Source organism: Nipponia nippon, unplaced genomic scaffold (genome assembly GCF_047370975.1).
Source record: "Nipponia nippon isolate SJK-2023a ecotype South Korea unplaced genomic scaffold, ASM4737097v1 scaffold_3, whole genome shotgun sequence".
Lineage (NCBI taxonomy): Eukaryota > Metazoa > Chordata > Aves > Pelecaniformes > Threskiornithidae > Nipponia > Nipponia nippon.
In genome coordinates, this window is record NW_028262347.1 from 22,825,748 (window position 1) to 22,838,244 (window position 12,497).

The 12,497-nt window shown below is 41.5% G+C and overlaps 1 protein-coding gene across 4 annotated transcripts in view; it reads left to right on the forward strand.

Annotated features, from left to right (window-relative positions):
- Positions 1 to 12,497, forward strand: part of TRABD (TraB domain containing) — a 37,114-nt gene that overhangs the window by 10,190 nt on the left and 14,427 nt on the right. For 3 of the 4 annotated variants that reach the window (XM_087767360.1, XM_087767362.1, XM_087767361.1), the window contains exons 2-5: positions 2,621 to 2,683; positions 4,899 to 4,977; positions 7,560 to 7,726; positions 8,701 to 8,841. In XM_087767360.1, the coding sequence (XP_087623486.1) occupies positions 2,660 to 2,683; positions 4,899 to 4,977; positions 7,560 to 7,726; positions 8,701 to 8,841 (411 nt within the window). In that variant the 5' untranslated portion in view covers positions 2,621 to 2,659. Of the gene's footprint in view, positions 1 to 2,574; positions 2,684 to 4,898; positions 4,978 to 7,559; positions 7,727 to 8,700; positions 8,842 to 12,497 lie in introns of those variants that run through there. The other variant, XM_087767363.1, reaches the window with a different exon arrangement.

Below are 12,497 nucleotides of genomic sequence, written 5' to 3' on the forward strand. Positions count from 1 at the left end.
AGCATGAATAAACTTCAGAGAAGATCGATCTCTCCCCCTCCAGCATCAGACACATCACTTACCCAGTGGTGGGAATGGGATGACGTTTTCTGAAATGTCACTTGGTGGAAAAAACTCACTCAGTGCTTTGGTATAGCAGTCTATTCTTTAACTGAAACTTGCAGTTTACTGTTTTTAAGAGCACTCCCATAGATAAGAGACATGTTTTCAAACCCCAGGAGGCCTTAACCAAGCTTAGAACTTTAGTTTGTATTTAGGGCCAGCTGATTCACCGGCAGAAAAACACTGTGGTATTTTGTACATAAACCAATTGAGAACCAAGCCCAGAGCTGAGCATCAGAGTATCGGTACATCCCTGACCGATGACGTAGTTGGACAAATATTTTCTCATAGGGCAGTGTTGGTTTGAGCGTCTCCGCTTCGTACTGTCCCTTCAGTGTTGCTGCCACAGTTGTTCCTGCTGCTGCTGTTTGGTCATCTGAGCTTAAAATACCCGGGGGGGGCGCAAAAGTTGGTTTTTAACCTGAATCTACTCTCCAGTCTGGTTTACTCCACAAGTCTACAAGTAGTTAAACCAGTCTATCAGAGACAGGACAGCATAAAAACAGGCGCTGGGTTCACTTAAGCCCACAGTGCCACCAGGCAAGTCTGGCCAGGCCGTCCGGCGGGAGGTGTCAGTGGGCTGGCGTGTCCCCGTTCAGGTTGCAGGGCTCGGGGCAGGGGTTTCCTTCTGCTGCGTTTATTTGGAGCTGTCCAGACCGCATGTAAATCGTGGAAACACTGAAGCAGAAAAGAGCAGTTCAGCTTCACCTGCTGTTTCAGCTTACCCTGACATCCAAGTTTCCTCCACTTGACTCCTTGGAAAGGGGGAAGGCACGGTCATGGTTTTAAATTTATATTATGCATTGTAGCAAAACCAATGGAGTACTTGGGGAACTGTCTCTTATGTTGCCTGTGCAGACTTCTCATGTGTTTTTGAATAAATAGTTTGTTACTGAACCTCTTGGACTGTTTGCAGTGTGTAGCTTTTGTTTCAACAAGGTATTTGCCTCGCAGCTCGGGAGCTGTGTCTGTAGCTGTTGCCTGCTCGGGGCACGGGGCTCTGGTGGGTGTCATGGGGATTTTGCTCCAGGGAGCGTGCAGAAGCCAGGCTCTTGGTCACTGGGTTTTTCTTGCCCAGCCTGCAGCTGTGGTCTGCGGTTTGCCGGCTGACCGCTAGCAGCGGGCAATGCGAAGGCATCAATTGCTGAAGTCCCTCCATACGCGCGTGGAGGGAGGCGTGCCAGCTGTCCGAATTACACTTGCATGCTTCATGCTGCCCAGGCGAATGCTCTTTTTATAGAAACGTATTTTAAGCAAAGCTAGAAAGCAAAACACCTCACTTGAAAACAAAGGCTAAAAACCAGGATGCAGAGCACTAGTCAGACTCAAGGAGGCTTGCGTTGGGGGAAGGGAGGGGTGGCTTTTGCCATCGCTTTTGTGTGCTGGAATATGCCGTCACCCAGGCTCCAGCCAGCTTTCCTCCAGCCTCACCTGGGCCTAGGGCAGGAGCCTGACTTGTCCCTCCACTCCTCGGAGCGGGGCTGTAAACCTCGTGTACAAATGAGTTGGTCAGGACTGCTCTCCGGTCTAATCAAGTAGAACACTGCTCACATGTACTGTGAGACAGGTCAGAGGGAGGTAACCCAAAATGCTGCAGGGCAGAAGCAGCACTATCTTCAAGTGCTTCGATTTTAGTGGGATAGCAGTGAGAATAAGCAGAATGAGCACTAGTCATGCGTTCAGTAGCTTGTGCAGTCCCTTAGAGTGCCGTCAGAGTCGAACCATAGTACTCTGCTTCAGGGAGAATTTTTGGACTTGAACAATAGGGGTGGAAGAAGGAATCTTAAAACTAAGACATGGAAACCATTCACTAAGGGTTTGAAAACCCAATTCCCGGGGTTTTTTTTACACAGACATGATCTTACTGATGTTCTGATCCTGGCATATTTGTAAGTCTATACATGATAATATGATGCAGATCAGATAATAATGCATGTGGCTCTCTAGTTGAATATTAAGACTGTGACTGCTCTCCTATTCCTTGTAGTGGTAAAGTCCCAGAAATACACATGATTCCTAAAATTTCCCTAAAAACTGTCTTGACATAGTTTGTTTGGACAGGACAGAACTACTGTTCTAGTTGAGCAAGATTTTTATTGTTGCTGGAAGAAGGCATTTTTGCAGAATCCAAGACAGCAAAAAAGCAAATTCTTAGTTCCCGTGAAATCCACCCTTGTTTATCAAGGTGTTCTCAGTGTGTGTGCGAACAGGACTATGCTCTGGATTTAGAGCCAACGCAAAAACTGGATTGGGACAGGCTAGTTTTACCCTACTGATGTTTTGTGGGGTTTTTTTCTTTGGGGGGGTGTGTGTGTCACAGCAGCAGAGTTGAAAAGGTGGCATTTGTGCATCTTCAGTTTGCTGCATTTATTACTTCAACTTCTATCAGAGATTGTAGAGACATCTTTTGCTTGCTTTTTTTTTTTTTTTTTTTTTTTTTTTTTTACAGTTCTTAAACAAATATGCTGGGTTATGCCATTAATTTTTAATTCTCTTCCATTCCTTTTACTTCCTACAGTTCTTGCGTGGTTGGTGAAAATAAGCCTACAGTGCAGGGATGCAAGAGGAGCAACAGCCGGAGGTAGGGCTTGGAGCTGAAGTCTTTTTCTCAGTAGAATTGCAGGGAAGGTCAAGACAGATCTGAATCAGCCAGGTTCTTCCACTCATCCTCAGGGAACGTCTGCGAAGTCGGGGGTGGAGACCACCAGTGTAGGGGAGTCCAGGGCTGAGTGCTTTTAAAAGGGGTCCAGGGCTGAATGCTATTGTTTTGCCACATTTAGCTGGTTCTTTTCAGGGTCCTTTTCTCTACAATTGCAAAAGTTAAAAAGGGTCTTTTGTATTAATTTACTTCCAAGTGAGGAATTGCAGAAAATACTCTAACCTATGAGCTTAAACCTTTAGGAGGAAAAAATGGTTTGTGAGTAAATTGCACAAATTGTATATGAATGATCTCACTGTACATAGGTTAAGTACCTTGCCAAATTAAACCGAGGTGCTTTTTTCTACCCTTTCTGTTCCTTTTCTTCTCCTTTCATATCCATATATCTCAAAACCTTTTTCTGGTGTAATAGGTGAAGCTCAGGAAATTTTTTACTTATGAGATATAAGAATGTCAGTTCCTGTGTCCTGTTAGTTAATTTTAAGAAAACTTAAAAAAGGAATGACAGACTCTTAATGTGCTGCTTAGTGCTTTTCCCACTGCAACGTTGTAGTGTTACAATGACAAAGCCAGCATAAGTGACAGGATTAATTCCATATGTTACAGATGGATATATTTTTCAAAATATTTTTGTGACTAGAGTTACATATGCAAGCAGTAGAGTCAAGCCATATGTTGCGATCAAAAGCTGAGCTGGTGTTAAATTAGGTTTGTGAATGTAATTGCAATTTGCGGTGTAATTGCAGCAGTTGTCCATGAACAGACTCTTGCTTTGTAGTGAAAGGATGATATGTTGCTGTGAATGTTTTAAACTTTGCACTGTAGAGCTGTTGTACTTTTTGGTCTTACTCCATGAAATGCATGATAAATTTTGCCTTACTTTCAGTGGGGCCAAGGTAAGACACCCAGGATTTATTATCTGAAAACTATTGTTTGCCATAATGGAATGCAAGAAGAAATTAATTACTCATGTTGAAAGCTCTTAACAATTGGATGTGCTTTGTACAGTCCTGTTTTAAATCTTACCAGGTTAAGTACAAAGTAAATAAACCAGTCATTCTAGCTAAAAAGCTGACATCCTTCAGGAGAGTTTGGCTGCCTGCTTGCTGACTCCTAAGTACTGCCTTTCATTTGGAAGGTACTTGAATGGTGATGGATTCTCATCCTCTATCTCTAACTTTTTGACTTGATGTTGTTCAAGAATTCCAAATTCTCCCAGTAGTCATCCTGATTCAAATTTGAATTAATATAGTTGCCTAAAGATAGTTTATAGTTGAGTTTTCCCTCATTCTTGAGTCTCTCTTTTCTGCCTTAACTCTGCCTCTCCAGCTTGGATGCCATAGGCTGAATGACTGGGATTGTTTGAATTCTGTGCACGGGTTTTAAAACTTGCCTGTTAGTTAAAAATAAGAAAGATTTTGTTAGTCAAAGGCTTGCCTCATATAATTCTAGTGATAATATTTAAAAGTCAGTCTTTAGGAATCTTTTCAATTAACGTCTGATCCTTTAGGGAACAAAACTGTGCAGATGCATTTCATTTTGACTTTGACTTTGATTTCTGATGTATATAAAGTCAACATACACATAAATTTTATAAGATTGGGTGTGCATGTTGTGTAGTTACCTTACACTTATTCTAACAGAATAAAATACTTGAGCGGACCGTTCTTGAATGGATATGTGAATGCTTATGAACGCTGATTAACTTTGTCAGACTCCTGACAGACTAATGCTGACTGGTAGTTGAGTCAAATATGCCATCTTATAAACGGCTATGGTATTATAATAATCAGTGCACATTTTAGTTTCTGACACAGGAAGCGCTATAGTAGTGTTAGAGATAAATTTGTTCTTTTTATTCTAGAATCAGATTTTTTTCTAAAACTCCATGTCAGGTATAAATATTATCCTTTGAAATAGGCATGAAATAGTTTTTAATATGTTCTTTCTCATACTTACCCAGCTAGGAGAAAAACAGTTGTAAAACCACAGACGTTTTGAATTGTTGACACTGCTTAAATTATTTACTTGCTTGAATATTATATATAGGTTCAAGTCGAGCAAACTCGCAAGCGGAAAGATGTATTAAAACATTTCATTATAATTCCCAGCCTCCTTTTGAATTTGTCTCATACAGGCTGCTGCAGATCCAATGTCCTCCTCTGACGCACCAGAAGATGGCCCAAAGGAAACGTCAAGTGTATCGCAGAATATCTGTATGTTTCTGGTTTGGCTGGGGAGGGTGTATCACGTTGGAAGTATATTAAGCTAAATGTCCATGTCTTTTCCTTACCTAATAAGGTTGTGGCTGTTAGCACAAAAGGGAGATGCGAATGAGGTCATATCTGACTTAATCTGTTCATGATTTTTATAAAGGCCCAGTTGCGTAAGCCAGATTTGGAAAGAGCAATGACATATTGATTGTCAGTTTGCTGCTCCCATGCTTTCAAAAGAAAGTAAATGGTTTCTGATTTAATAGGTATACTCGGCTGTTGTTTTAAGCTCGGTTGTTCCTCTTTAAGCCAGAGATGGATAAGTACACGCTTGCTTTGGCGTTCTGGCATCTAGTGTTACGATGTTGAATCAGTTGTCCCAGGTGGAATACTCTGCCCATGCCAGCATATTTTGATACGAAGGCCAAGCCTGCGGGGTGTGGGAATAGAAGTATTCTGGCCAAAATGTCTTGTGAAGCCCAGGGAGAGTATCAATCCTTACCTTTCAGTGGCAAGTATCAGATAATGACAGGCATTTCTTTCTCAGGAGGAGAAGACAAAGGCTTCTTAGGATTTGCTTTGTGTTTATTGATATACTCTTGTGATGTTAATGTATACAATCCTCATTTTGAAGAATAGGAACATTCAGATTGTGCTTTCTGGCAAATAATAGGCTCTGAACCACCTTAGGGCGAATTAGTGGGTAACAGCAACATCAGTATAATGCTGAAGCTGCTGAATAATCCGTAGGGATCGCAGCTTTCAGAAATAACAATCATGGGAGCAAACAGAGCCTTGACTAAAGCTATGGGAAAAGCATTCACACCTAAAGAAGCAGATTAATTTCTTATGTTGCTTTTTTCTCCAGATAAAGAAGTTGGTTTAATAGAAACTGTAGCTGCTCTTGAGAATATTTTCCTTGATTATGTCCTTAAATGATAACATCTGGTACTGCACTGTTATAGCAGTTTTTCTTCACGTGAAACATTATTCGGTCCAGTATGAGGTGAAGGCTGGAAGATTAATAGAAAGGAAATCCTTTAAGGTTACTGAATACGTAGAAACCACTTTCAGCTGGGGGAATCTGAGCCATAAATGGCTTTAGGCTAGGAGAGTATTTGGGGAAGGTATTGTGCGCACTTCCCCGTTTCCTATACTCTTCCTTAGATATCCACTTTTGACCATTGTGGGAGACAGGATATTTGCCTAAGTTGATTTTGGTTGCTCTGCTGTGGCTGCTTTTATGATTATGTGACTGAGTGCTACAAATGCAACAGCCCTGCCTTTCTCCTTCCTTTTACAGCCGTGTTTTCCCCACCCTCTCCTTAGCATCACCATTTGTTTTGGCAGCAACATGGTCTTAGATCAGACTGTACTGATTGCAACACACCATGTTCTTGGGTATTGACCACGAAGTAGTAGGCTGCTAAAATGCTAACTAAGAAGGATGTCAGAGGGTGGCTTTTGGTTTGGGTTTTGGTTTTTTTGACATAAAATCTTGTGAGAGAAGTATTTGTGGGACAGATCTGGGGCCAGAGCCGCATAGTTAAACCAGATTCATGAAACCAATGAATGTATGGTAGGAGGCTGTAATTTATCTGCATCTTTGACATCCTGCCTGCAAACTGTTGACTAACCTTTTTTTTTTCCTGGGATTATGATCCTGTTCCAGGGTTCTGGACCACTTGAGACCTCTGCTAACTTGTGCAGCAGCTTGCCAGAGAAAGAGAGTTGGTTGGAAACAAAACTCTGCTTTCCTACTTGATGCTTTTTTTTTCTAAGATGCATTACAGCTTAAAGATAACTCATTCGAAGTTACTATATTTCCCATTGATGTAAAACTGAAGCTTCTCTATCTCAGTTAATGAGGCTTTCTGGCATTTAACAAGCAATTGTGATAGATCTTCCTATTTTCCGTGGCAAGCTTGATATAGATGGGCTGAACTCACGTTGTACCATTTTGGTCTTAAATAGTTTGTTGTTGAAACTATGGAAGAATGATTGGTTTTCTGACCTGAATACCTCTTAAGGTTTAATTTTTAATTGTATAGTGATCCCTGGTGTGACAATGACAGAAAAGGCTAAGATTGGTACTGTAGATATCCTATATGTGCCAATATGTGCAGGTGACTTTACCAGCATACTCACACCATTGTACATGTGTTGCTATCATTTATACAGATAAAATCCCAAAAGGGAACACTTCTGTTCTAGAATGAAAAAAATGCCTTTTTTTTTTTTCTTTTTTCAATTTAGTGTATACCTTTTCTAAGTATTCTTTGCTTCTCTATCCACCTCACCTGCCACACAGCTTCTCTCTTTCCCTTACTGAACTGCATGGACAACCTGTCCCAGTGTCCACAGGGTAGGAAACCTGGACTGAGACCCATGCTTGGAGGCAGCCTCTCCAGTGGTGGCACTCTCAATGATGTAGCCTCAGAATTGAATGTAAGATTACAGTGGTAAATCAATGGCCTTTTAGCTCTGCTCTGCTGTTTAGTGGTGACATTTTTATTTTCTGTTTTACTTACCTGCACTTTATAGTCATTTGTGCTTTTCTTTTCTATTTTTCTTTACATTTATAGCTGATGCAGATGCATTTAAAATTCTTCTGGAGATGAAGATGAAGAAGAGGCAGAAAAAGCCTAATTTACCAAGCACTGTGACTGAGCTTGATACCGAGGATGGTTCTAAAGTATATGTGGTTGGAACAGCCCACTTCAGTGACAGCAGCAAAAAGGACGTAGTGAAGGTAATTACTAAGTGGAAGTCCTTCAGCAGCGTGTTTATGATGTTGTCAACTTAACATTAAGTAGAATGAAGTCCAGCTCTCTGGCTTGGTTCTGTGCTGTAACCTCCAAGACTCTGTTTTTCTCAAGTTAGCTGTTAGAGGGCTAACAGCGCTGTGGGACAAACTAAGAGGCAGCCATATTATCTTAGTAATTTTTTGATGCAATACATTGTGCTCCCATCCCAAATATTTTTATTTGCCCTTAACCAACAAATGTAGATACAGTGCTGGTGTTAAAAGTAGAAGTCTCACTAATGAACTCTCTGCCTGTCACGATAAAGCATCACGTCACACTGACAGTGCGCACTGTGGTTGTTGCATGCTCACTGTGATGGGGATGTGCTGAGAAGACGCGAAGCCTAGAACAGAAACTGCAGTTTACAGCTTCTCTGTGCCCAGGATGTATAACACTGAGCTGTAAAACCATGCTGCCCCAAACTTGAGAATGGAATACAAGACACAAATAGGTCTGAAGCTCTAGTGAAAGTAGGAATTATTTCATACTGTACCTCATGCAAAGTCTGCAGTTTAGAGTGGCTTCATTCTCAAGGACCTAGAAGGGGAGGAATCTTGTGCCAGAATCATCCACCCTGGTTCTTAGAAAGCTTGTTCTAACTCATATTGCAGATGATTGCGGAGTATGGTCAAAGGAATTTTGTTAATGTGAAGTTCCCCCCACCCCAGCACAATTTGTTCTGTATCTTCCTGTCCCAAGCCATTCAGCAGCTAAAGCATTTCACTGTCATCTTCCTTAATGTTTTTCTCAATACATAGCCGTTTGGGGAAGTCTTGTTTACTCTTTCACTGTCCTTTTAATTGAAAATGGTTGCTAGAATGTGCTTTTATTAAGTCCCTTTTCTCATGAAAGTATTGATATTGGCTGCATTTCTGTGTAATCCTTCCTAAACTGGTGTAAATAAATTCATGTTTTTCAGACAATACAAGAAGTGCAGCCTGATGTAGTTGTGGTGGAACTATGCCAGTACAGAGTTTCTATGCTGAAGATGGATGAAAAGACATTACTAAAGGAAGCCAAAGAAATAAATCTAGAAAAACTTCAACAAGCTATAAAGCAGGTATGATTCCCACAGTGAGAATTAAAAGTTTGTGTCAGGACCAATTTGTCCAGTTACAACCAAAACCAGTGTTCCCACCAGCTGGGAACCTAATACTGTTCCCCTAGGTGAGAGTGCCATTACAGTGGCGAAGTTAGGTTTGGTGTTTTGTTTTCAGCTGGAGTGTTGAGGGCTTCTGTTCCACAACAGGATTATTTGGGCAGTTGTTGACCTAGGCAGGAATCCTCCCAGGTTTAACAGTTGCTCCATTTGCAGGATACAAGTTTAGCTTCGTAATTGTAATGCTCCACTGATACACTTAAATGTGATTATTATCCTTGCGATCTACATCTGTATTGCAGCTATTTAAGGAGCACTTAATTTTGGTGTTGTCTCTCCTGATCTGTTTAGTTGCTTTCCTTCTTCATCCTAGTGTGTTGCTCTTTCTTTTTAATTCCCGTCCACTTGTCTTTTGAGTAGTTTCTCATTGACAGTGGGCCTTGAGGGAGGTTTTTGAAAAATCTGGGCTGAAAAGTGTGGGATTCTATTCAAATTATAACTACCCTGGCATTTTGACGCTCTCTGGGGTGTGTGTGCAAAACAAGGGCTGTCCTGTATTCAGTTTCACGCAGTTAGCTTGTATTTAAGTAGTTTTAAGCTAGGCACAGTGAAAGCACAGAGTTGACTTAAAAATGATGGGACATTTGATTAGAATAGCAGTATGTGGTCAATAGTAAAAAGTTTCCAGTGTCCAGTTGAACCAACAAATTCATAGATTGTTATTTTGGTTGTGAGGTAATTATATATTGGAATTGTTTTATTGATGTAATTGGGGAATTTCCAGGATTGCAACTCTCATAAGAATATAATCTGCATCCATGCAGAAGCATGTGCAGTGGCTAGGGGCTAAGTCTGCTTGTGTGTGTTGTGTGCACCTGCGCGTAGTGCCTTAGTGCAGGCTTTCTGACTCATAGAGTTAGGCAATAATGCGTCTTTCCTGTTTTCTTTATTTATGCCCTATCAAAGGAAAGAACATTGCAAAACACTTGCATATTGCATGAATTACTACATCCATCTGTTTATTTTGGGTAAGGTGGTGGTTCTGATGCATGTAGCCAAAAGAATGCATGTGCACAACAACTAGAGCAGCATAGCTGGGGGTCTTCTGACCTCGTAAACAGGCACAAAAGCCTTTTTTTAATAACAAAGCTAAATGCAACAGTTTTTTTCTGTGCTTCTCTGTTAAGAGGAAAAGGACAGTGAAAATAAAATAGTGGACTTTTTTTCACTGTGATGTAAATTCATGTTGGCAGCTTTGTAATTAGCACTTCCGACCAGGGCTTGAAGTGATCTTGTGTGCCGACAGTAGGAAATGCAGACCGTGTTGGCTCCAAAGCCAGAGAATAATACAAAGATCCTTCATATTGTTACAGCTCAATCTTAGTCTACTCTGTCGCCAGGGATAATTCAAATAATAAAATTTGTACATTGTGCCTTTTAAATAATACATTTTTCCGTCTATAGTCTCAACCAAAAACCCAACTTTCCTCCTCTGATTCAGTAGCAGCATGGGAAAACCAGGAAAAACAGTCCAACTGTCTGATGCTGAATTATAGTGTCTTTGTTTTTCTCTAGTAAAAAGCAAACCAACTGGTAAGTTGCTCAGTCACGCTTCAGTTGTCCTCTCTTATTGAAGTGTGCATTCAGGCCCAAAAGTTACACCAGAAGTCAAAACTGCTTGTAACTTCCGTCCTTGAGTATCAAATTAGGAAAAGAAAACTGTCTTTTTATAATCACTTGTATAAATCTTAAGCAGTAAAATTGCATTTCATTGCTCTTAATTGAAGTTGGAAACTGAGCACAGTGTTAATATGAAACTACTATACCCTTGCAGTCACTGGTATTCACAGCTTATCAAGCAACTGTTGCAGGTTAAAAACAGCCTTCCTCCAGCCTGTCCTTGAATCTCAAAACAGTTGCAGTTGTTTGCAAAGAACTACCTGTTTGCTCTCCGTTAAGCAAAGCAACACAGTGCAGCCTGGTATCTGGCTGAAGTGCAGATTACCTGAAGATGCACAGTAACAGTTGGCTTAAACCAAACCGGTGAGACAGGTTTTGTCTTCCCTTCTCCCCCGGCGTCCTGTCTCCACTGTCCCTTCTGCGTCCGTACCCCGGCCACATGGCAGTCTGAACAGGGCTTGCTTTTTAGCTGCATCATGTCCCTGTGTGGCTCTGTGATTGCTAGTCCTGACACAGGGGAGGAGTTGAGAAACCTTGTTCTGGGGCAGAAGAGAAAGTGGGCTGGTGGCAGCAAAATCTTAGCTCAACGTCACTTTTTTTAACCTGCTCACTTAGGCTGAAGTTACCTGTGCAGGAATATATTGTAATGTTGGGTTTTTTAATGCTTCTGGCCAGTGGAAAAGCTCTCATTTTGCACTGTGAAATACCGCCCTCCATGTTTAGGTAACCTACAGGATCGTCCTGTTAAATAAAATGGATATAATGTGAATTGGTAGATGACAGGTACATCCATATGGACAGGACCAGGCTGCTGTCACTTGTTACCTTCACTTGGCTTTGAAGTCTAACCTCCAGCACGCTTGCAGCAGTAGGAAGACCAGTTCCAGGCTCCAGGTGGCAAGGCTTTGTTTGCAAAGGCCTGCGTCTATGGGAATTAGGGTTTTTAAAAGAAGAAATCCAGAGGACTAAAATACAAATGGTTGGTTTCTGCCCACAGTTCTGCAGTTAGTGCTGGACCTGTGACTTGTTATACAGTCAAAGAGTAGCCCCAAGGCCACCTCCTTAGGCAGTGTTCCCATACGTAGTATAAGCATTTCTGTGCTGAGTCCAGTGGAAGATTTATCTGCTTCAGAAGCCCTCTGGCAGCTGCCAATAACAGATGCCTGGGAAAGGCATTAGAACCTGCAGCCGTACTTTGCCTGGGCATTCCTCTCTCCTCCTGTCCTTTTCACTGTCTCCATGCTAGTCATGGTGTCCAACTGAGTGTATCTTCCTCAGTCATCCTTTCCCAAGCCTCATGAGTATTTAATATGTTTACTCTCTTCTAATATGTTTGATATTTCTTTGCACATTTTCTAGTTCAAGTATCTTGTTTTCAAGACAGGAGTCTGCTAAGGATAATAACCTCTCTTACTGTTTTGCTTCCACTGTTTTTTTGTACATTTTGCTCTTTATCCCCCAGCACTTTATGGCTGGCCAGTTGTTGCTGGTTGCTGCTACATACGTCTGCTTGTCACCTTTTATCTCCTTGAGGCTGAGCAAATATGGCAGGTGCCGAGTTTCATGCAGGTAAAGAGCACAAATGACTCAGACATGCTTCAAAGACGCATCCCTCTGTTAGCCAGCAGGATGAATCTTTCTGTCACAGTGTAAAAATGCAACTTCAAAGACATCAATCCTGAAGGGGAGATCAGCCAGCAAATAACCTCAGGCTGCATTATTCTCATTTTCTTTTCTTTGTGGGCATCTTTTCTGAACTTCTGGAAACCCTTGTCCCCCAGGCTTTTGAACTGGATCTGACTGAAAACCCTTTTTCTCAATGCCCTCCTTCTTCCTCGTCTCTCCCCAGGAGCCCAGCGCCCTGTCTTTCTGCCGTGCTTGCTAGTTTGTAGCATGATAAAGCAGATAATCAATTGTCTTTGAAAACAGCCCTTCTC